The sequence below is a fragment of the Macaca thibetana genome, chromosome 5, assembly GCF_024542745.1.
Source record: "Macaca thibetana thibetana isolate TM-01 chromosome 5, ASM2454274v1, whole genome shotgun sequence".
NCBI lineage: Eukaryota > Metazoa > Chordata > Mammalia > Primates > Cercopithecidae > Macaca > Macaca thibetana.
Window position 1 is genome coordinate 24,964,592 of NC_065582.1, and position 26,059 is coordinate 24,990,650.

Sequence of the window (26,059 nt, forward strand, 5' to 3'; positions counted from 1 at the left end):
ACCAGCCTCAGCCTCCCAAAGTGCTGGGATTACAGGTGTGAGCCATTATGCCTGGCCACAAAAAACTTTTAATAGAAAAATAATTAGGCCAGGTGCAGTGGTGGCGGGCGCCTATAATCCCAGCTACTTGGGAGGCTGAGGCACCAGAATCGTGTGAACCTGGGAGGTAGAGTTTGCAGTGAGCTGAAAGCATGTCACTGCACTCCTGCTGGGGCAACAGAGTGAGACTCTATCTCCAAGAAAAATACTTAAAAGAATAGCAACCCATAAAAATTGTTAAGTTTAAAGAACACAGATTTGGCACCTCTCTGGTCTCATTCACCTCCCAGTGAATAAAAGATAGCTGTATATCAAGGACCTGTTCTGGTATGTAAACAAGCATATGTGCCACTGGTTATTGAGTTTTGGTAGATTTTGAGAGAATCTTTGCCCTTGCTCTGATAATCTTGAATGACGTAAAAGATCTGCAGTGGTAAGGGATGTATCGAGACTGTTCAGTCTTAAATGCCTCAATTAATATGAACAAACACTGGAAACACAGACAGGTATCCTATACTCAACACTGAACACTTCTTATACAAAGTAAGGACAGCCAGACATTCAAATCACTGAGTGTTTTATTGAACAATTAAGAAATGTATAACCATTTCATTACTTTACAATGGTAAAACCGATTTGTAACTTTTTCTGTGAATATGCGAATTTGTACTTGAAAGAGTTTAGACCTGTATTGAATGAGGTGTCTCTTGACAATCAAGTGGTTTTTTTTTTCAGTACAAAGTATACAAACAAGTACGTGTTTTAAACATAAATATAAACATAAACATAACTGAGACTAGCTTATGTTTCTACTCAAATGCACTTGCGGAAAGTACCATTCATCTGAAAAGACACTTTTAATAAGCTTTGAAAGGAAGACAAATTCCACAGTATTGTCAGATTTTCTATTTAAAATTACATATATATTAACCCCAACCTTTCATTTTAGCAAAATAAGGGTTAATGGTTTATGGTTTCTTCTACTTCATAATGTTTACAAAGTAAAACTTCTACTCCAGATATGAACTTTTGGCCCAGCATGGTGGCACGTGCCTGTAAACCCAACATTGTGGGAGGCCGAGGAGGCGGATCCCTTGAGCTCACCAGCCTGAGTTTGAGACCAACCTGGGCAACATGGCGATACCCCATCTCTACAAAACATACAAAAATTAGCCAGGCGTGGCCGTAAATGCCTGTAGTCCCAGGTACTCGGGAGGCTAAGGCGGAAGGATCGCTTGAGCCAGGGAGGTGGAGGTTGAGCCTAGATATGACACTGCACTTTAGCCTGGGTGATAGAGCCAGATCTCATCTCAAAAAAAAAAAAAAAAAAAGAAAGAAAGAAAAAAGATATAAACTTGTAAATTTCTTATCTGGAATTAACATAAAGTAAGAAAAATTCTGTGGCATTAAGCTAACAATCCTTCAATAAATACAAATTAAGAACATCTTAGCATCTGAGGAACAACTAGTTATCAACACAACTCAAATTTAGACCGGATAGTTTCTTTTTTGAGTAATCATATCCCTAAATTCCTTCTGATTTTTTATTTCCATGTCTCAGCATCTCGGGATGAACAACACCAAGACAAAGCCTAATAGGATGTTGAGCACTCATCTTTTAGATACAGATATCACCCTGAGTAGGACTTCATTGGCATAACTGTATTTTAGATGTCAACTTTAAGTAAGACTTTTTAAGAAATTATCTATACAAAATAATAGAGGACGTAACAAAATTTCAAAGGAAATCAAACATTGAGTTCTTATAATTACATGATGAGAAAGGTTAAAAAATGAATGGTTCCAGCCTGAGTTCAAGACCAACCTGGGCAACAGGGTGAAACCTCATCTCTACAAAAAATACAAGAATTAGCTGGGTGTGGTGGCACACACCTATAATCCCAGCCTATAATTGGGAGGTTAAGGGACGAGAATCACTTGAACTTGGTAGGTGGAGGTTGCAGTGAGTCAAAAGCGTGCCATTTCACTCCAGCCTGGGCAACAGAGCAAGACTCTGTCTCAAAACAAAAACAAAAACAAAAACAATGGTTTCATTTGAACATAAAATGAACTACAATTAGGATTTCAAATGGACAACATTACTCATGAAATCAAGAAATCATACTTTCATAAACCTTAAAGCCTATCATAAAATTGGCAGCAATTAATAGCTTTTCTTAGTCTTTATCTATAATCAAAGAACCAATTATTTTCTCCCTTTTGTGCGAAGCCAAATGGTCACTGCAGTTGATTTCAGGTTGAGCAGTTTTTAGAAAATCACTCAAACATATACTTTTGGAGAATTATAGGAATATGAAAGCAACATTTTAAATTATTGCACCTTTTACCGTGAGAGAGTTGTAAGACACTAAAAGGTATTTTTCTTTTTAACCCATAAGAGAATAATAATGTGCAGGAAAAGATGAGATATTTTTGTTATGTAGGCAAACAATTTGGGCTTCAGATTGGAATCCTTTTGAATTTATGTTACTTTCCCTCTAAAGAGAAGCCAAGAAGAATAAAATCCTCTGAAGCTAATAAACCATCCCAGGTGCTTTCAAATGATCCTTTTTTTGTGTAGGAACTTCTAAGCAATCACACTGTTGGCATCATGAAGTTCTTTTGGGTGGCTGGATGTCTTTTCTTCACTCCTCTTCTTCTTCTGATAGATCCAGTAAAGTTAGCTAGAGAGATCTATATCTGAGAGGCAAAGGAAAAAGAAATACATCAAAGAAATACTATCCAGCACACCGATAAACACATGCTTCATTTTTTTTTTAATAATGAGTTATGGAAGTTTACCAGTGTTTTTCAGTGCTGAAAGCATCTTTATATATTCTTACTTTTCAACAGAAATGCAGCACCTGTGTGTCTTTAAAAGGTTGAATTTAAATTTTTATTTTATTTTATTAATTTTTTGAGACAGTCTCACTCTGTTGCCCAGGCTGGAGTGCAGTGGTATAGTCTCGGCTCACTGCAACCTCTGCCTCTCAAGTTTAAGTGATTCTCATGCCTCAGCCTCTTGAGTAACTGGGATTACAGGTGTGCACCACTGGTGTCAATGTTTCCCTAGGTAGGTTCTTTTTGGCCCCCTCCCGAAGACGTGAAGGCTGCTTCTTGCTTCATTTCTGGAAGTTTCCACCTCCTTCATATTTCACTTTCACTTCACATCTCACAGTCATAGTGGGGTGCTAACTATGACTAATTTAGCAATACAAATATGCAGATGCCTCTTCTGGAATCATCTCTCTCAACTCAGATTGCCTAAATTTGAACATAAAAATGAAATGGGGCCAGGCATGATGGCTCATACCTACTGGTGAGGCTGAGGTGAGAGAAAGGCTTCAGCACAGAAGTTTAAAACCAGCCTGGAAAACATAGCAAGAGCTCATCTAGAAAAAATATGTATGTGTGGCTGGGCGTGGTGGCTGACGCCTATAATCCTAGCACTTTGGGAAGCCGAGGCAGGTGGATTGCTTAAGCCCAGGAGTCTGAGACCAGCCTGGCCAACATGGTGAAACCCAGTCTCTACCAAAAACACAAAATTTAGCCGGGCATGGTGGTGCATACTTATATTCCCAGCTACTCAGGAGGCTGAGGCACGAGAATTGCTTGAAGCTGGAAGAGGTGGCAGTGACCCCAGATTATGCCACTGTACTCCAGCCTGGGCAAGAGAGCAAGACTCTGTCTCAAAAAAAAAAAAAAAAAAAAAAAAAAAAAAAAAAGAAAGAAAGAAAAAAGAAAATAATATATATATGTGTGTGTGTTTTGTAAAAAACAGATGAAAATGAGATGGATTTTTTTTGCTTATCAAACTTACAATATATACATATTTGTTACCCAGGTTGAAGCACAGTGGCACGATCTTGGCTCTCCACAACCTTCACTTTCTGGGTTCAAGTGATTCTCCTGCCTCAGCCTCTTGAGTAGCTGGGATTACAGGCGTGCGCCAAGACACCTGGCTAATTTTTTTGTATTTGTAGTAGAGACAAATACTCTACCATGTTGGCCAGGCTAGTCTTGAACTCCTGATCTCAAGTGATCCGTCTGCCTCGGCCTCCCAAAGTCCTGAGATTATAGGTGTGAGCCACCTCTCCCAGCTGAAAAATTGTTAAATAAATTAAAATGTTATACTGCACAATATTCTTAATTTTTCTTTCCTTTTTTTTTTTTTTTTTTGTGACCAAACAACAAACCCAAGAAAATACTCATTTAATGCAGAGGAAGCAGTAGAGGAGGAAGAGAGTAACAAAAAAAGACATGAGACGTATAGAAAAGAAAAAGCAAAATTGCATAAGTAAGTTCGACCATATACATAATAAAATTAAACATGAACTTACTAAATAATCCATTCAAAAGGCAGATGGTGTCAGACTGGGTAAAAAAACAAACAAAAAACATGATCTAACCATATGTTCTTTGCAAAGGCATATTTCTGATTCAAAGCCAAAAATAGATTGAAAGTCAAAGGATGGAAAAAGAGATATCATGCAAGCAGCAAGTGTAAGAGAAAGCTGAAGTGAATATACTAATAATAATGTCATATTTTAAAAAATTAAGACAAAGCCGGGCACGGTGGCTCATGCCTGTAATCCCAGCACTTTGGGAGGCCGAGGTGGGTGGATCACCTGAGGTCAGGAGTTCTAGACTAGCCTGGCCAACACGGTGAAACCCCATCTCTACTAAAAATACAAAAATTAGCCGGGCGTGGTGGCGGGCTCCTGTAATCCCAGCTACTTAGGAGGCTGAGGCAGGAGAATCGGTTGAACCTGGGAGGCGGAGGTTGCAGTGAGCCAAGATCGTGCCACTGCACTCCAGCCTGGGCGACAGAGCAAGAATCCGCCTCAAAAAAAAAAAAAAAGAAAAAAAAAAGACAAAAATTGTTACTAGAGACAAAGAAGGACATTTATAATGCTAAAAGGGTCAATTGAGGAAGATAGAACAGTTAAGAAGATAAATATACAGAGCCCTAAAATACATGAAGCAAAATCTGGCAGAATTGAAAGGAGAAATAGATGATTCAACAATGGAATCAAATTAGAAATCAATAACAAAAGAAATCTGAGAAATTCTCAAATATATGGAAATTAACAACAGACTCCTAAACAACCAGTAACTCAAAGAAGACTCACAAGGGAAATAAGAGACTATTTTGAGATGAATGACAATGAATACTTAGGGAATACAGCTAAAGTAGCACTTGGAGAGAAATTTATACCTATAAACATCTATAGTAAAAGAGAAGAAAGATCCCAATTGAATACCTAACATTTCACTTAAGACCCTAAAAATGGAAGAGCAAACAAAACCTAAATCAGGCAGAAGCAAGGAAATAATGATGATTATGGCAGAAACGAATGAACTGGAGAATGGAAAAACCATAGCAAAAATCAACAAAATGAAAGTTGTTTCTTTGGAAATAGCAACCAAATTGATGAACCTTATTTAGACTGACCAAGAATAAAAAAGACTCAAAATACTACTCTGAAATGAAAGAGAGAACATCACTACTAACCTTACAGGAAGAAAAAATAACTATAAGAAAATAATATAAACAACTGTGTGACAACAAATTTGATAACTTAGATAAGATAGACAAATTCCTAGAAAGAGACAAATTCCTAGAAAGACACAAATTACCAAAACTGACTCAAAAAGAAATAAAAATCTGAAATAGATCTATAACAAGAAAAAAGATCGAATTAGCAATTAAGAAACTTTCCAAAAAGAACCACATGGCTTCACTGATGAATCCTATAAATCAATTAAAGAATAATTAGTATCATTTTTTCCCAAACTCTTCCAAAATTCAGAAGAGGAGAAAACACTTCCCAAGTCATTTTATGGTTACCCTGATACCAAAATCGGAAAAAGACATCATAAGAAAAGTACAGAACAATATCTCTTATGAATGTAGCTGTAAAAATTCTCAACAAAATACTAACAATCTAAATTCAGCAACATATGAAGAACGTTGTGATTTAGTGGGATTTACCTCAGAAGTACAAAGTTAATTTAACATCCAAAAATCATTTAATGTGATGCATAATATTAATAGAATAAGAGACAAAACATATAACACATGATAATATATATACATATATATGTGTGTGTGAATATATATTTGGTTTTCTGTATTTTTTTTCTTTTTTTTCTTTTGAGACAGGGTCACACTCCATTGCTCAGGCTAGAATGCAGTGGTTTGATCACAGCTCACTCAGTCTCAACTTTCTGGACCTGGGATCAGGCAATTCTTTCACTTCAGCTTCCTGAGTAGTTGGGACTGTAGGTGCATACCACCACACCTTCTTGGCTAATTCTTTGCATTTTTTGCAGAGATGGGGTTTTGCTGTGTTGCCCAGGCTGGCCTCAAACTCCCTGGCTCAAGCAATCTGCCCCCCTCAGCCTCCCAAAGTGTTGGGATTACAGGCGTGAGCCACCACACCGGGTCACACATGATAATTTAGATACAGAAAAAGAAGTTGACCAAAACAAACATCCTCCCTTCATAATAACAACATTCAGCAATCTTGCAATAGAAAAAAATTTCTCAATCCGATAAAGGTCATCTACAAAGACCCATAGCTAACGTAATACTTAATGGATGAAAGACTAAATCTGGGACCAAGAATAAGACAAACATGTTTGCTTGAACTACTTTGGAGGTTCTCATCAGGGCACTTAGGCAAGAAAAGAAAAAAGACACCCAAATTAGAAAGGAAGAAGAAACTACCTCAATTTGCAGGTGATCTTGTACGTGAGCTTGTACACAGCAAATCCTAAGGAACCTACTGAAAAACCTATGAGAATGAATCAATAATTTTATTAAGATTTCAGGATGTAAGATCAATAAAAAATCAATTGTATTCCTATGCATTAGCAATGGACAATTCAGAAATGAAATTAAGAAAATTCCATTTGCAATAGCATCAAAAGAATAAAATACTTAGGAATAAATTTAACAAAGGAAGTACGAAACTTGTACTCTGAATACTACAAAAGCAATTAAAATAGACCTGAACAAAGAGAAATACATTCCATTTCATGGATCGGAAGACTTAATTTTGTCAAGATGGCAATACTTGCTACATTGATCTATACATTTAAAACTATCCCTATCCAAATACCAGATGGCTCTTTGCAGAAATTGACAAAGTAGATGTAAATCTTTGTGACCTTCGATTAATTAAAAAAAAAAAAAAAAAATACATAATACCTAAAGAACAAGCTACCAAAGAAAACATAGACTAATTTGACGTCAATAAAATTAAAAACTTTCTTGCTCCAAGGACAACACCAAAAAAAGACATCCACAGAATGGAAGAAAATATTTGCCCATCATATTTCAGATAAGGGCTTTGTATTCAGAATATATACATATATGTGTATCTTACAGCTCAACAATATAAAGACAAATAATCCAACTGAAAAATGGGCAAAGGATTTGAATAGCCATTTCCCCAAAGAGACACAAATATCCAACAAGCACGTGAAAAGATACTCAACATTTCGGTCATTATGGAAATGCAAATCAAAACCACAGTAAGATGTCACTTCACACCCTCTAGGATAGCTATAACAACAAGTGTTTGCAAGTATGTGGAGAAATTAGAACCCACATATACTGCTGGTGGGAATGTGAAATGATGCCACTCCCATGAAAAACAGCTTGGCAGTTCCTCAATGAGTTACACATGGAATAACCATATGACCCAACAATTCCTCTCTTTTAATTCCCAGAGAACCGAAAACATATGTTCCAACAAAAACTTATATACTAATGTTCACAGCAGAATGATTCATATTAGCCAAATAGCGGGAATAACCCAAATGTTCATCAATAGTTGACAGGACAAACAAACTGTGATTTTTCCATATTATGGAATTGTATTCAGTCATAAATTGGAGTGGAGTACTGATACATGCTACTACATGGATGGGCCCTGAAAACATTAAGTAAAAAAAGCTAATTACAAAGACCATGTATCACAGGAATTCATTTATATGGAATATCTAGAATAGGGAAATCTGTAGAGACAGAAAGTAGATTAGTGGTTGTTCAGGACTGAACAACTGGGGAGAAACGGGGAGTGCCTGCTAATGGGTATGGGGTTTCTTTATGGGATGATGAAAATGTTCTAAAATTGATCATGGTGATGGTTGCACAACTTAGGAATATAGTAAAAGCCATTAAATTGTACACCTTAAATGGGTGAATTGTCTGGTGTATAAATGATATCTGAAAAAAAATTAAACATACATATCCTCATAATTCCACTTCTAGGAATATTTTGTAAGAAAATAAGTGTACATATGTTCAAATATGTATGCATGCCTGTTCACTGCAACATTGTTCAAAATAGCATAAATAAATACTACAAAACGTAAATATTGGTCAATAAAGTCAAGATAAATAAATTAAGGCTATCCATACAGTGAAATGCAATCATCCCTCAGTGTCCCTGGGAACTGGTTCTAGGACTTCCCTTGGATACCAAAATCCATGGATGCTGAAGTCCCTTATATAAAATGGTGTAGTATTTGCATATAAATTACATCCAGCCTTCCGTATACTTTAAATTGTTTCCAGATTACTTATAATACCTAATACAATATAAATGGTATGGAAATAGTTGTTATACTGTATTGTTTAGGGAATAATGACAAGGAAAAAAGTTTGAACATGTTCAGTACAGATACTACCATTCTGGTTTTTTCCCCCAAATATTTTCAATATGCCATTGGCTGATTTAATGAAAAACCCATGGATATGGAGGGCTGACTGGACTACAGTGTCATTCAAAATGACATTCTTAATACCTAGGTGACGGGTTGATAGGTGCAGCAAACCACCATGGCACACGTTTATCTATGTAACAAACCTGTGCGTTCTACACATGTATTCTGAAACTTAAAGTAAAATAAAAATAACTTACTGTTTTCATATGTACAAATAAATACATCTAAGTAAAAGACAAATCAGTAAATGGATTTCATATGTTTAAATAATGTGTATATATGTCATATTTATACACATATAAAAGTAAATTAGATTTAATGTCATTTAGATGCTAAGTAAAAGACGAAGCTATAAATGGTTTTCAAATGTGTTTAAATAATGTGTATATATGTCATATTTATGCACATAATTTTTGTATATATAAAAATGTTGCTATTAGAAAAAAATGTGAAGACAACTAGTATAAAATTGAACTAAACTCCAGCACAATTTTGACATAAATGAAATGTGATACCTAAAGAACTCCAAGCCCCCACATACCCCCCACCCTCACCCCCACTCCCTCCCCACCCTCACCAAGGTTACTTTGGCCAGTGTAATAAAAGAAGTTATTGGGAGGCTGAGGCAGGAGAATCGCTTGAACCTGGGAAGCAGAGGTTGCAGTGAGCCGAGATTACGCCATTGCACTCCAGCCTGGGCAACAAGAGGGAAACTCCGTCTTGAAAAAAAAAAGTTATATATGGTACACACACACCCACACATACATACACACTCAAGTGAAGTGACATTTAATCAAAATTTTCACTGAGTAGGAAAAAGGTGAAGAGTAGGAAAAAAGCATGTCTAGGCAGAAGAAAACAATGTGTAAAAGCCCTGAAGTGCTAAGGAACATGACATATTTGACAAACTCACAGAGAAGCGCCTTTGTGGTTGACATTCAGAGTTTTATTTCAATTGTAAGAGTAATGAGAAATCACTAAAGGACCTTAAGCAGTATAGAAGCCATAATACAAAGAATGGATAGAAGAGAAGCAAAAGTGGAGGTGTGAAGGTTGCTGCAAGGTAAACAGTAGTTGAGCTTGTGTGACGTGAACTGGTGACAAATTGGGAACTGGGAGACTGAATGTGTACAAGTGTACAATGGCCAGATCCTATATTAATGCTTTGACCCACAGACTGCAGCAATCAGCCCAGGAAGCCGAATCATAACCTCTGCAGCAGCTGATCCCAGATGGTCAAGATTTGGTCAAGAACTACTAGTGTCCTTTCTATCCCTCCTCCCCTGATTCTAACTTAGGACTAACTGAAGAAACCACATATACTCCCCAAATTAAATAGGATATCCTGCTTCTAGATAGCCTGCCTTCAGCTTTCCCAGGCCAACCATCTCCAGTCACATCACACCTAAAGCCTTCCCTGTTTCTCACAATGAAGCTTTCCAGATTCTCTGCCTGTCTTGGTCCCCTGCCGAACTCAAGTGATGCTGGCTGACTCCCTTGCTATGTAAACTCTGAATAAATAGCCCTGGCTTGATCTCATTTGAGTGGTTGTCTTCTATTTTTCTTTTTTCCCTCAGGAGTATGATAATTAAGTGTAAAGCAGTAATTGGGGCTAAAGGAATGGATGAAACAGAGCAGGAGAGAGAAGAGATACATTTTATTACACCTTGAAGGGTACAACAACCTGCTTAGGGGCAGAGGGTCAGCTGAGGATTTAGTGGAAATAAGTATGGTGCCCTGGAATTGAAGGGAAGGGACTTTTGCAGGCCAAGTAGCCAGCTGCTAAATTCTGCTGTGAAATCAGGAAGAAGACTAAAATTTGTCAATTAATTTAGAAAGATCAGACTGGGCGCAGTGGCTCAAACCTGTAATCCCAGTACTTTGGGAGGCCAAGGCAGATGGATCACCTGAGGTCAGGAGTTCAAGACCAGCCTGGCCAACATGGTGAAACCCTGTCTCTACTAAAAATACAAAAACTAGCTGGGTGTGGTGGCGCATGCCTGTGATCCCAGCTACTCAGGAGGCTGAGGCAGGAGAATCACTTGAACCCAGGAGGCAGAGGTTGTGGTGAGCTGAGATAGAATCATTGCAATCCAGCCTGGGCGACAAGAGCGAAACTCCATCTCAAAAAAAAAAAAAAAATTAGTAAGATAAGGATAATTCTAAAGGAGATGTAAGACAGATTAAAGTGGATTTAGATGTGAATGCAAAATAATGAATCGGGGACAATGAGTACAGAAAAATCATGAGTATTGACAGAGGGGTGTGTGGATGTGTATATGTGTGTCTTGTTTGTTTTAATATATAGGCTTATCACCATTTAAACTTTCAATTTGACATGATGATCCAGAGAAGTAAAGGTGTAAGTGGCAGCTTGAAATTCCTAAGAAATCTTAGGGAGAGAATGGGACCCACAGCACATATGAAGGACTGGCCATGCCTTCCGTGATACCAAGAAGGAAGAGGAAGATGGGGGTGGGTAAGGGGGGGAATGGATTAGATGGGATTTATGCTAAAAAGAAATTTTAGATTCCTGAACAACATGGTAGAGAGCAGCTAGTTTAGCTAACTATGGAAAGAATTGTTACACATTTTGTAAGGAGAAATCAGTTTTTGAAATGAAGAAAACTGGCCGGGCGTGGTGGCTCACGCCTTTAATCCCAGCATTTTAGGAGGCCGAGGCGGGCAGATCACCTGAGGTCAAGAGTTCGAGACCCGCCTGGCCAACATGGTGAAATCCCATCTCTACTAAAAATACAAAAAAATTAGACGGGCGTGGTGGTATGCACCTGTAATCCCAGCTACTTGGGAGGCCGAGCCAGAATTGCTTGAAACTGGGAGGCAGAGGTTGCAGTGAGCCGAGATCGTGCCACTGTACTACACTCCAGCCTAGGCAACAAGAGTGAAACTCTGTCTCAAAAGAAAAGAAAAGAAAAGAAAAGAAAAGAAAAGAAAACTTTGAAACTCTAGAACATTGTATACATACTTTGTTCAGACGAATATACAATTATCTTAATAAATGTTTATAATATAAACATCACTATATTTATGTATTTGATATATAAATGTATAAGTAAATATATTTATCATTAAGGCACCATAATCTTTTTTTTTTTTTAAGGCGGTGTCTCACTCTGTCTCTCAGGCTGGAGTGCAGTGGTGTGATCACAGCTCACTGCAGCCTCAACTGCTCGGTTCAAGCAATCCTCCCACCTCAGCCTCCTGAGTAGCTGGAACTACAGATATGCACCACCATGCCAGCTAATGTATTTTTTGTAGAGACAGTGTCTTGCAATGTTGCTCAGGCTGTTCTCAAACTCCTGGTCTTAAAAGATCCTCCCACCTCAGACTCCCAAAGTGCTGGGTTTACAAGTGTGAGCCACTGTGGCCGGCTGGCATCATAATCTTTACAGAAAAGTTTTATCTCATCAGTAAATTAGGGACATTAGGGATTTCCTCCAAGCATGACCTTTGGACACTGGGCTGTGATTAATTTAGAAAAGAGTAATTTTCTGTATTTCATTTAGCTTTATGCAATACGTCCTGCAGATATTTCAGCCCTCACAGGAATGTCCCATATTTAAGGCAGTTCTTGGGCCATTCATATTAAGCAAAGGTTTGTACCTTAAGCTTTAGGGGCTACATCTTGTCTTCAAGGAGCTCATATTTCAATACTGACAAAAATCTAAAGAAACAAAGTCGAATGTGATAAATGGCTTTAAAAGCTTACTGCTAAAAGTGCTGTGACTGTTAGGAGGATTGAAGATTATTTTAAACTAACTGAATTCAGGTGGGCCTCATGAGGAAAATGGGATTTATGAGAACTCTCAAGGAGGCAGAGAGTTTGGACTTGATGAGAGAAGGAATTCCTAGAAGAGGAAATATCTCCACCACAGAGATAGAAAATCATAGTTCCATCCTAGAAATATTAGAAAATAAATCTGAAAATGTGTGTATGTGTCTAGTGAGAACAAGTATTAAATTTATTATATTAAATTAAAAGATAATAAGTAAAAGCTTCATTTCATTTCATCTTTCTTTTTTGTTTTTCTTTTTTTTTGAGACATGGTCTCGCTCTGTCACCCAGGCTGGAGTGCAATGGCGTGATCTTGGCTCACTGCAACCTTTGCCTCCTGGGTTCAAGTGATTCTCCTGCCTCAGCTTCCTGAGCAGCTGGGATTACAGGTGCCTGCCACAACATCTGGCTAATTTTTGTATTTTCAGTAGAGATGGCATTTCACCGTGTTGGTCAGGCTGGTCTCGAACTCCCAACCTCAAGCCATCTGCCCGCCTTGACCTCCCAAAGTGCTGGGATTATAGGCGTGAGCCACCACTCCCAGCCTATTTTACTTCTTTTAGCAACATTATGAGGCTGGGCATGATGGATCACGCCTGTAACCCTAGCACTTTGGGAGGCCGAGGCAGGCATATCACTTGAAGTCAGGAGTTCGAGACCAGTCTGGCCAACATGGCGAAAACCTGTCTCTACTAAAACTACACAAATTAGTTGGGTGTGGTGGCGCAAACCTGTAATGCCAGCTACTTGGGAGGCTGAGGCAGGAGAATTGCTTGAGCCCAAAAGGCAGAGGCTGCAGTGAGCTGAGATTGCACCACTGCCCTCTAGCCTGGGCGACAGAGCAAGACTCCATCTCAAAAACAAAACAAAACAAAGCAAACAAACAAACAAACAAAAACACTTATGAAGTACCTGCTGTATTGCAGGCACTTTTTTTGGCGGAAGATACAAAGATAAGTAAAACCTACCCTCGGGCTTCAGGGAATTGACAGCATGCAGAGGGAAGAGGGGAGGACTGCAGTCTGTTAACACTTTCTAATGCCAGGCGTTAAGGATTTTAACAGAAGTATGTAAATAGTGCTCTGAGAGCAAAAGTGGGCATATCTCTTGTAATTAGTAGGGGTATTAAAATCAGAGAAGGTTTCCTAAAGGATGAATGATACTGAGAGCAAAAGTGAAAAAATTTTCCTTTTAGGTAAAAGCATAGCTTGAAGAACAGCTAAGAGGTGAAGAATGGACCGATTTTAAAGTAATAATAAGTCTAACTACTATTTATTTAGCACTTACTATGCGCCAAGTATTGTTATCATAGGGTAAGGGCCATAACACGTTGCATCTTATAGATCTGGAAGTGGAGGGAAGCTCAGAGAGAATAAAGGACTTACCAACAATGATCACAGAGAGTGAGCTATGTGGCCAGAGCTTGAATCCAGTTGGTCCAAACACAGTCTTAACTCTTATGCCCTCTGGGGCAGGCAAGGGGGAAAGAATCAGGAAACAGATGAAACTGGAAAGGCATATGTTGTAAGGTGTTGTTTGTCAAATTATTGTTATTATTTTGTGTTCCATTTGACCTACAGCGGGATAACTGAGATCAGGACTGAAACACATTCACTGGATTAAGAAGGAGGAAGTCATAATGAACCTTCCCCAGAAAGAAAAAGGGGAGAATGTGTTGAAAATAGTTGGGAGGAAAGAAAACAGCTGTCTTTTCCAAAAATGTGGCTTTGAAGAGATGAAGAGAACATGGGTTGGTCACTTGAGAGCACTATGGAGTCAATGGTGGAACTCTTTTCTTTCTTTCCTTCTCTTCCTCCCTCTTTTTCTTTCTTCTCTCCCTCTCTGTTTCTTTCTTCTCTCCTTCTTTCTTTCTCTTCCCTTTCCTTCCTTCCTCCCTCCCTCCCTTTCTCTCTCTCTTTCTCTTTCTTTCTTTTCTTTTCTCTTTCTCTCTCTTTCTTTCCCTGTTTCTCTTTCCTTCTTTCTTTCCTTTTTTCTTCCCTTCTCTTTCTTCTTTCCCTCTCTCTCTTTTCTTCCTTTCTTTTTCCTTTCTCTCTCTTTCTTTCCCTGTTTCTCTTTCCTTCTTTCTTTCCTTTTTTCTTCCCTTCTCTTTCTTCTTTCCCTCTCTCTTTGTTTCTTCTTCTCTCCTTTCTTTTCTCCTTTCTTTCTCTTTCTTTCCCTGTTTCTCTCTTTCTTTCCTTTTTTCTTCCCTTCTCTCTCTTCTCTTCCTCTCTTTCTGTCTTCTTTCTTTCTTTGTTTCATTTCTTCTCTTTCTCTTTCTTTCTGTCTTTGTCTCTTTCATCTGTCTTTTTTTTTTTTTTTAAAGATAAAATAGATCAGTGTTGACATATTGAACATTCTGGGGGAGCAAGGGAGTATAATTGCTAGATCAAGGTACTTGAGGTTAGGGAGATTACCCATATCCAAGAGAGGTATCTTTTATTGAAAGACTAGGGTCCACATACAGTGGCTCATGCCTATAATCCCAGCACTTTGGGAGGCCAAGGTCGGAGGATTGCTTGAGCCCAGAAGGTCAAGACCAGACTGGCAACAAAGTTAGACCCTGTCTCTACAAAAAATCTTAAAATTAGCCAAGCATGGTGTCATACACCTATACTTTCACATACTTGGAAGGCTGAGGCAGGAGGATAAACTGAGCCCAAGACTTTGAGGCTACAATGAACTATGATCACACCACGGCACCCAGCCTGGGTGACAGAATGAGATCCTGTCTCAAAAAAAAAAAAAAAAAAAAGACTAGGAAGGGAACACAAAAGAAGCATTGTGGATGTAGATGTCTGTAGCTTCAGGGTAAGGTTGGATTTCCAGGCTTAATGACCTCCTATTTCACCATGAAGAGGAGTTATCTTTTGCTGTGAGTTGAAACAGGAGATTAAGAAGTGTAAAGAAACTAGAGGTTATTAGTTTGAAATAATAGTTGAATAGGAATATGAAGTGCGGAAGAGTTCTTCCCAGAGAACCCAGCTAAAGTTGGAGATGAAGTGCTCCACGAAGGTAGAGATTCTATGCTGAAAGCAGAGTTGGGTTTCAGTTAAACTCAAGAGGTGGAGAAAATGGAGTGAGAAGGATGAAGATGCTAGGATAATTGCAGGAAGAGTTGGGAAGCAGGGCAGGTTTGGTTAAGGGGTTCAGATGCTCATGACTGAAAGGGGGTAAGAATAAGGCAGAAAATAGGAAACTAGAAGTAAAGTTTGAATAGCAAGTGAGGGTGACAAGAGAGTGTTAGCTGGACTTAATTAAAAATAATGTATTAAAAGATACTTTTTCCAAAAATCTTTTCATAGTCATTACCTCTGGAACATGAAAATGGGCAATAGGGTAGGATGGGGAACTTGTACTTTTGACTTTACATTCTATGCTGTTAGAAATATATTCTACACCATGAACATGTGTTACAATTGTTATTAAAAAGCTAGCTAGACCGGGCGCGGTGGCTCACACCTGTAATCCCAGCACTTTGGGAGACCGAGACGGGCAGATCACCTGAGGTCAGGAGTTCGAGACCAATTTGACCAACATGGAGAAACTCTATCTCTACTAAAAATACAAAATTAGCCGGGTATGGTGGTGCATGCCTGTAATCCCAGCTACTCGGGAGGCTGAGGCAGGAGAATCATTTGAACCCGGAAGGTGGAGGCTATGGTGAGCCGAGATGGCACTATCGCACTCCAGCCTGGGCAACGAGAATGAAAACTCCGCCTCAAAAAATAAAAATTAAAAAAAAAAAAAAGTGAGTAGAGTATATATTGATGGGGTATGTAGTTATCTAGAGTACATATTAATTAAGTAATTTTTTAGAGATAGGGTCTAGACTGGAGTGCACAATCATAGCTCACTGCAGCCTCAAACTCCTGGGCTCAAATGATCCTCCCTGGAGGCCTCAGCTCCCCAAACAGCTAGGACTAGAGGGACACGCCACCATGCCGTGCTAATTTTTTTTTTTTTTTTTTGGTAGAGACAAGATTTAATCATGTTGTCCAGACTGGTCTTGAACTTCTGCACTCAAGCAATCCACCTATCTCCGCCTCCCAAAGTGCTAAGATTATAGGCATGAGCCACTGGACCTGGCCTTAGAGTACATACTTATAGATAAAAGCATTGATGTGGTGAGATTTTACTATTGGAAGGCAGAAGTCATTCCAGTCTTAAGTCGCGACCTCATTTTCCACTCTAGGGCCCTCACATTAACCTGTAGACTTGCATTTCCTGACACCCCTTCTCTTGCTCTCCTTCACTCTAAATCACTTAGGACTGAAGGTGATGCCAAAATGTTTTTAAGAAAAAAATCAAGGAAATGAACTGCATACAGCATGGATTTTTCTGCGTAATTAATTCAGTTGCGTAGGCTGGGATCATTGAGGATGACCCTAGGAGGTGGAAAAATTGACTGAGTAAAGATAATATGACATTCCTATTAAATGAGCTAAAGGTCTGAACACTCTAATAAAGGGTTCATCTGGAAAACTTTCAAAGTCAATTGTTTACCTTACCTATCCTTTTACGAAGTCTTACTTGATCCTAACTGATCAAATAACCACATGTGATTTTATCTAAAGCATCCAAAAAATTAGAGGGGGAGAAATGAAATGGGTGTTTTGCCTTAGAGTCCACTACCTAGGTTTACAGTACATTGACCCAGTTACCAAAGTGCCTTTGTTGCAAAACATATAAAAAATGGGAAAATATTTAGGACAGTGAGAATTATGTTATCAGATCTGAAGGTAGCACTTGTTATTATAGTGCTGGTTGAGCAAGGTCTTGAAAAATCATCTAATGTTTATCTTACATTAACTCTTACAGTAGATTCCAACAGGTGACTTTTAAGCATTCTTCAAAGAACTGTAGCTGGAATGTAGAACTAGTCTAAAACTGAGAAAATGGATGCTGTAACCCAAGCAGTTTTATAAGTTATCAGTCAACTTTTGTAAAGGGTTGCTATTATTAAGTAGTTTGCAAAGCTTTAATTACATTTCCTTTTGGTTTACAAACTTGATTTATAAGTCAAAATTTCCCTCAACTTTAAAAATTCAAATTTCACTACTCATGCTTACTTGTAACACTGGTTTTTATGGTATGTGATTTGAGGATAATCTGTGGTTATCTAAAGACTTGTGTTTATATTTTGAAAGGTGTCTTTCTTTGTATATGCAGGAATTCTCTTGCTATTGTGAAATGTGTCCTCTCCTCTTTGTTATTTATGAAGGAGTGCTGGAAAAATCTGGGGTGTCTCTATTCCTCTTAAGCACAGATTTTTACCATTGTTTTATACACGACACTGAAATGCCCTGCTGGAAACATTATCAACACACACCAAAGGATATTTTAACACAGAAAATCTTTTTAAAGCATGTTTCAATCACCATTAATTGGCTTCTCAGTAAACCTCCTACTGTATCTTCCTGGATTCCTCCACCAAAGCTATTTTTTGTATTTTGATAACAAAGATTAATTTGTTACAGATATAGGCATAGAGAACTTGACATTTTTTGTCTCAGTCCTTTTGATAAATGTTTCTTACTAAATTGCTCCTCCTTCATTTAATTTTCTACTACAGGGCTTTCCCTGGCTTTGAAAAGCATGCATTAAACAATAGACATAGCAACTGTTCTTTCCACTGAATGAATGGAACCATAAAAGCTACTCTACAGGCCAACTGAATAAGCTAATTTAGCCATTGCCTGTGTATGTTAACCAGATGAGGGATATTTCTGTGACATTTTTTAAGGAAGATATATCTTTAATGAATTAATGAGCTTGAAATACTTACAATAGAATGCCAAACTGTGTATTTTTTAGTATGAAGTAACTTAAACTTGGACAGTGTTTGAAGTTAGCTGATTCAAGCAGTATTACCGGTAATCGTGGTGGTGTAAAAGTATTTAGCAAGTGTAAAAACAAGAAAAGGGAGGTGCAAAACTCTACCAGAATTTATCCTTAAGATGTGACTATCAAGGTCACTACTATTGGTGAGACTGGAAAGCTGCCATTTCATTAGTGTTAAGTTTACTTTATCTATTAAAGGAAATATTTTCGGAAAAAAATAAACCCTGAGGGCTGGGTGTGGTGGCTCACATCTGAAATCCCAGCACTTTGGAAGGCCAAGGCAGGTGGATCACTTGAGGCTAGGAGTTCGAGACCAGCCTGCGCAACATGGGGAACCCTCATCTCTACAAAAAATACAAAAATTACCCAAGAGTGGTGGCACACACCTGTAGTCCCAGCTACTTGGGGGGCTGAGGTGGGAGGATCACTTGAGCCCGGGAGGATGGGTCTGCAATGAGCTGAGATCACATCATTGCACTCCAGCCTGGGTGACAGAGCAAGACCCTGGGGGAGAGGGGAGAGTGGAGAGGAGACAGGAGTTGAGGGAGGGGGAGGAGAGGAGGAGAGGAGGAGAGGAGAAGAGGAAAAGAAAACCCTGAAGTATTGATGGTAGTTCATTGATGGTATGATGTTGGGTGAATACGTCCAAATGCTTTCATACACACTGGGCTTAATAGGGGAATCGGCTTATTCTGCATAACATCCACAATAATATTAGCCCCCATATAGCTGTTACTCAGATTCAACAGTTATCAAGATTTTCCTACATTGTCCTCGTCTGTCTAATTTTCTTCCTTAGCTATTAAAGTAATTCTCAAAAGTCATGTCATTCATTTCACTCTTTCATTTATTGGTATGCATCTCTAAAGTCTTGACATCGCCATAAGCCATTATCACATGTTACAAACTGTGAAGAAACATTCTCTGGTATATCTAATTTGGAACATCGCCTAAGTGTAGCAAAACTATTTTTGGTCAGAAATACCTCAGGGGAAGGGTACTCGTGAATGGAGAGGTATACATCTCCTCTGAAGGCAATTGTGTTTGCGCAATTTTCTTCTCATGGTCAAATTAACTGAAGGAAAAAGAGAGAAACATTAAGAGCATTTTTCAGAGGCTTAATTGTTGTTTAATCTAGACAATTCAAACATATTTTGGAGCCAAACTAGACTGTGGTTATTTGCAATTTGTTCAAATGTGATTATAAAATTAAAAATCAATGTGATGCATATACAAAAGGGGTGTTCCTAACAGTTAATGTTAATAGCAAGATCTTCTTTTACTCTTATTTATTTTTCTATTAACATCGTTAAGCAATATAGCAACATCTTAATAGTAATATCCTCCTCCTTTTACATGATTTTTTCCTAAATACTCCTAGATCTTTTTTTATGTAGTAAATTAATCACAAATATTTTGTAAGAACATTGTCCAAGCTACTCTGTATTTCCGAAAAGTATAAATGGTTTGAATACTGACTGCCATAAACAATGAGAAGGGATCAAGCTGCTTTCTCAGAGTTGCTGACTTGGAACTTTTTCTTATTTATGTAAAAGAACAGATCGGGGACATCATTTGAAATAAACTCACAGTGATCAAACTTCTAATTCACTAAAAAGCAAAGTCTGAATTTTTAACAAGTAATGCATCACTTTCTTTTCTAACTGAAGAAGTATATTATCAAGTGAATAATCTAACATATTTGGATGTAAATATTACCATCTTTTTATTTAAAGTTGGGTTTGTGGTTTTCCTGAGTCAGAAAACTTTAACTTTCTAATTTTTTTTTCCTGTTCTTTTCTTCCTTTTTTCCTTCCCTCTTTTCTCTCTCTCTTTCTTTCTTTCTTTTTAACTTACCAATTCTTTGAAATCTTAGCTATTTCAAAGAAAGGTTTTGAAGTAAATGTACATTAGAATACTTTTGTGTACTAAATTTCTGTTAAGTACAATACAGTTGATATCATCTTTGAAAATGTGTCAAGTAAATTAATATTATGTATCTTTACCATACATATTTTTGATGCTTTTTAGCTCTATAAGCATAATAATAATAAAAACTGCACTTGTTTTAAGTGACATTCCTAGTTACATAATTAGAAATAACAGCTATTGAAATTTTAAAATTTCATCTGCATTTTGTTGCATTATGCTTTTTGTATGTTAATTCAGTCCCTACTCCGGGCAGCAACATACTTTTTAAATAAACTGCTTTGGAGTTTGCATTTTACCTAAAAATCTATAGATTTATTTACCTTTATAATGAATAGACGAACATTTCTGTTTCATTTTACTTGTAAAGACAACATCATCTGCAATAGCTTAGAGATCTATTTTCTTTGCATTTAGAAAAAATAGTGGTAAAATACTTATCATTTCGAAGTTTGGCTGTTAATATTGAAATAATACACCAGGCCGGGCGCGGTGGCTCATGCCTGTAATCCCAGCACTTTGGGAGGCCGAGGCGGGCGGATCACAAGGTCAGGAGATCGAGACCACGGTGAAACCCCGTCTCTACTAAAAATACAAAAAATTAGCCGGGTGCTGTTGTGGGCACCTGTAGTCCCAGCTACTCGGGAGGCTGAGGCAGGAGAATGGCGTGAACTCGGGAGGCGGAGCTTGCAGTGAGCCGAGATCGCGCCACTGCACTCCAGCCTGGGCGACAGAGCGAGACTCCGTCTCAAAAAAAAAAAAAAAAAGAAATAATACACCCAACAGGATAGACAGCATACTTTCAAAATCCTACACATTTATCCCCAATACTACTAACTGCAAGCACAAAGTGGTTTTCAGATAAACACAATCACGCTCAGAGACCCAGGGATGCAAAGAGGCAAAACAAGTTACTTGTACAAATACATCAAAGACCTACCTGGTCTGTGTCCGCTGATAAGGAGAAGACTCATAATAAAAATACAAAATGCAAAAAGGAATTGCTGAAATTTCATTTTCCTACCGCACAGAAGTGGAGCAATGACTCTCAATGTAAACCGAACGATCTGTAAGTAGTCTGTGCAATATCCGTGTGGCTGTCTTCACATTCTAATGCCAAACCTCAGAGAACTGCCAGCTGTGTTTTGCAGGAAGGTTAATGATCACATCAGACAAGGTTGCCGGTGCTCGGTGCTGTGGTCAGAGCCTCCCTCAGCCTCAAACCCCTCCTCCATTCCTCTTCTCCTTTCCCCTCGGCCACTCCCCTTTATTTCCATAAGCAAATATCGGTGAAATAAACCATTCAAGCATGCTCTAACTTTAGTGGTAGTGTACTCTGAAAGCTCCAAGAAGAGAATGACTTAAATCCAATCTGGATATGAAGAAATACGTAAAACAAGACGTGACACTGCCTCCTCCCCTTACCATTTACATCTGTTTAAACTTTACCCATATTGGTCCCACGTGCAGAAACCAGTGGAAATGACAGGAAGTCTCTCTTTTGTCTTCTTCGGAAGGAATTCTGAAGCTCTAACATAAGAGTCCCAAACGCTTTGTGGCACAACATGTGCTGAAATGCTTTATCTTTACCAAACTTACTACAAAGTGGTGCCTGTTTACACTAACTCTCCAAATTGCCTCATTCATGTGGGTTTGTATCAGATTTTGGGAATTTAGAATGTTTTGAAATAAATCTGCAAAACACTTACATTTATATGAATATTTTGTAAAGTGCAATTTTAAAAGTAACAGAGATTATTTTCATCTGCAAATGTCCGGATTTTAAAAAAGGAAGTTAAGGCAAGCCACAAACTCATGAAATCTGTGTTTGGTTAAAAATGTATATGTGGTGGAATACCAGGCTAACATACCACAGTCACAGAAATTGGAGATGGAGAAAAAAAGCCTTAGTTCATCTCCCAATGAATTCAGAAAACACAAAAACAGTCTAGCCTTGTCTTTTGCACACATGCACCAAGATCTCTTTTTGTTTCAAGAGCTCCCTTATATGTCAGATATAGCTGTTATAAATGGAAATGACTATACTTATTATGTAAGTATAATAAATTCCATTTATAACAGTTATATCGAACATATTTTAGGTAAAATGCAAAATGCCAAAAGAATAGTGTAGATATGCCCTGAAACACAAGGACAGCCAAAGTACTAACTCTAAAGCATGTGTAATTTGTTTTGAACTGTTAGGAATTTTGTTGTATTTGGCTTCTTTCCACTTGGGTAGTTGATACATAACCTTGGGCTTCCTGAGGTTTGCATTTAATGTACAATTTATCTTGATTTTATAAGTCAATCTGTAAATTTCCCTGCCTGTCTAGTTAGGCATGGAGTTTATAGTAGGTAATGGCATACAAAAATTCTTAAAATCTCTTTATTGAAGTCTTGAGAATATATTGACCTGTTTGGGAACTAGAAGCATAGTGTTAAAGTGTCCTACTTTACCATGCTGTACATCGTTTCATAAAATCAATGGAATATAATAGAGTTTGAACTCATGATATAAAACTGACTTATGAATGGCAAAGAGTTTATTCAGATTTTTAAATCCCTCCCCCTTTCCCGCCCCAGTCTTCTTAGTACAGCACTCAGGAAAACAGCATGCTAACAAAGTTGAATGTTAAATCAATAAGAGATCAATATAGATTTTGGCACTATATTTTCAGGCCAACTTTCAAGTCTATTCAAAGGTGTAGTAGTGAATCTTCTTTATAGATAAGATAGAGACCGACCACAGACAGCAAATATTGACTAACATTTTTATATTTCATTACCAGGTGATCAACAATGAATTCCTAGAATGTCAGTAATATACACTGGGGCTGTGGAAGACACAAATCTCCACTGATCAGGACAGAGCACACTGTTATACTTAAGTCATGTAACCACATAGAACATCATTTTTCTCACTAAAAAAATAGATACGATAAAATACCTGGATTTCTACCTGAAAGAGTGATTATGTATTAAACTCATAAAAATTTAGACATGATTTATTTACATGTTTTAAAATTATTCTTTCCAAAAAACAAAGAAAAAGATGTTGCTTAACTAGTTGACTTTTGGAGTATAGTAATAACATGATTATACAGTCAATGGGCAAACTGAAATGTTAGACATGGAGGTGTAATGAAAAGTGATCCAGCATTTCTGTGGAATGTGAGTCAACAATAGCAATAAATCATTCATCTTAGTACTGAATAACTAGGTGTGGAGAAATATTGGTAGGAAAATGTCAGAACAATGCAACTGGCTCTGCAAACAGCACTTTTAGCCTGCAAGTATAAGAGAACAAGGAATCTTCTTTGTTTACATGAACACAAACCTAGACTTCCACCCTACAGACAGCTTTTGTGAGGGAGGCAAGCACTGTGCCCAGGGCCAAATCCTATGTTAAGTGTGTTGCATATGTTACTTCGCATAATCCTCCCAAAAAACACTCTGAAGTATCATGCCTCCCTGTTTACTAGATGAGAAAACTGACAGCTGAAGAGGTGTAGCCTCAAAGGGCTAGATGACTGGAAGAGGAATAGATGGGATCCAAATTCCATAATCTCAGCCCTCAAACATTTTGCTATCCTCCCGTTTAAGGCCCAAATCCTGGTTCTTATTAAAAAAAAAAAAAAAAAAAAAAAAGCTATTGAAGCTATTATAAAACAAAAGATAAGTTAACAATATATTTCTTGTACAAGGTTGAATATTGTGCCCCGTAAAATTTATGTCCATCTGGAACCCAAAATGTGGCCTTATTTTGAAATAGGGTCATTGCAAATGTAATCAGTTAAGACTGAAGTCATACTGGAGTAGGGTGGGTCCGAAATCCAATATGGCAGCTGTCCTTATAGGAAAAGGAAGAGACAGAGACACAGAGGGAATGGTGGGGAGGAGCTCTGTGATGATAGAGGCAAAGATGAGAGTTATGCTGCCATGAGCCAAGGAACCAATGCCAAGGATAGCCAGCAACCACCAGAAGTTAGGGGAGAGGCATGGAACAAAATAATCCTCTGAGTTTCCAAAAATCAACACTACTGACACTTTGATTTTGGACTTCTAGCCTCCTGAATTTGAAAGAACAAATTTATGTTGTTTTAAGCCACTCAATTTGTGGCTCTCTAACAGCCCTAGAAAATCAACACATTTCTGTATCTACATATATTCTATAAGGATATAAATATTCTCTATATAATACAATAAAAATACATTTATTTTATAGTAGTATACTATATATGCCAGCTATTTAACAAATGTTATTTTGTTTACACATCATAATTTTATGATGTAAGCTCTGTCTCCATTTTACAGAAAAGGCAGCAAACTCAGAGGATTAAGTGATTTGACCCAAATAAAATCGCTTATAGCAAAGTCAATATGAGGCCCGTGTCTTTCAGTCTTGGGCCTGTTATCCCTTTGATTTGGATCTTGTGCCCCAACTTTTCCTAGGAGATCCTTCCCAATTGATCTCATCTTTGCCACTTGCATCTTCAGTCTTTCCTTCTTTACTGCATCCCACTCTCCCTGTAAAAATACTCTTTCCAACCTAAAATTTCTCTCCCGTTGCCCATTATCATTCATTCAGCTAGATGTCTGAAATAGAGTCCAAGCATTAAACTAACCTTCCTTCCCCCCTTCCTCCCTTCCTCCTTTCTCCCTTCTTTCCCTTTTTCCTTCCTGGCCAGGCTGGTCTCGAACTCCTGACCTCAGGTGATCCACCTGCCTTGACCTCCCAAAGTGCTAGGATTACAGGCATGAGCCATCATGTCCGGCCTAAACTTTCAAATATGACTTTTTCTGTGGACACTTCACTGCAGCCAAATTAGATTACTCTCTGCTCACCTTTTTCTCTTTTCTTGTTTTGTCATGCTTTGTGTTTCTTTTCTTTTTTCTTTTTATTTTTTTGAGATGGAGTCTGGCTCTGTCACCCAGGCTGGAGTGCAGGGGAACAATTTTGGCTCACTGTAACCTCTGCCTCCTTGGTTAAAGCATTCTCCTGCCTCAGCCTCCCGAGTAGCTGGGATTACAGGCATGTGCCACCACGCCCAGCTAATTTTTCTAATTTTAGTAGAGATGGGGTTTCATCATGTTGGCCAGGCTGGTCTTGAACTCCTGACCTCAGGTGATCTGCCTGTCTCAGCCTCCCAAAGTGCTGGGAATACAGACATGAGTCACTGTGCCCGGCCTTGTGTTTCTTTTCTTTAGAAAAAAATCTGCTGGGTTTGTTCTAATTTTCCTTAATTAAAGTCCTACTTGTTCTACAGGGTTTAATCAATCATTCCAGATCAGTTCAACAAATATTTGTTGAGTACTTAAAGTACTTTTGTGTCCCAGACTTTGTTGTGCATACTAGGGATAAAATCAGGAATCAGACATGCATGTCACTACTCTTGAATATAATGCTTATGCATTAAATTTAATTAGCTAAATTTTCTTATAAATTAATTGAATTTTCTCTATAAGCATTTCCTGATTCCTACCAACTGAAGTGATTTTAGTCATGTTTCAGGGATCTGGAAATTTTCCTGTTATCATAGCCTTTTCATCACCATAGCATTTAATGCCTCCCTTGTGGGCCATAATGCATTCATCCTGGTCTGACAGTTTCTTGAGCACATATGGAATCCTGCAGAAATAAAAACTCCTTGAATGAAGAAACTTGTTCTTTCCCATTTTAGTGTCTTCTCCAGAGTCTACAAATATTGAATC

At 38.0% G+C, this 26,059-nt stretch overlaps 1 protein-coding gene across 1 annotated transcript; it reads right to left on the reverse strand.

Annotated features, from left to right (window-relative positions):
* Positions 1-603: 603 nt before the first annotated feature.
* On the reverse strand, positions 604-21,549 carry APELA (apelin receptor early endogenous ligand). The gene is made up of 3 exons (XM_050791844.1): positions 21,285-21,549; positions 19,401-19,490; positions 604-2,739 (listed from the first exon to the last, which is right to left on the reverse strand). The coding sequence occupies exons 1-2, from the start codon at positions 21,358-21,360 to the stop codon at positions 19,402-19,404; spliced, it is 165 nt and encodes a 54-aa protein (XP_050647801.1). The 5' UTR covers positions 21,361-21,549; the 3' UTR covers positions 604-2,739; position 19,401.
* Between the last annotated feature and the right edge of the window lie 4,510 nt (positions 21,550-26,059).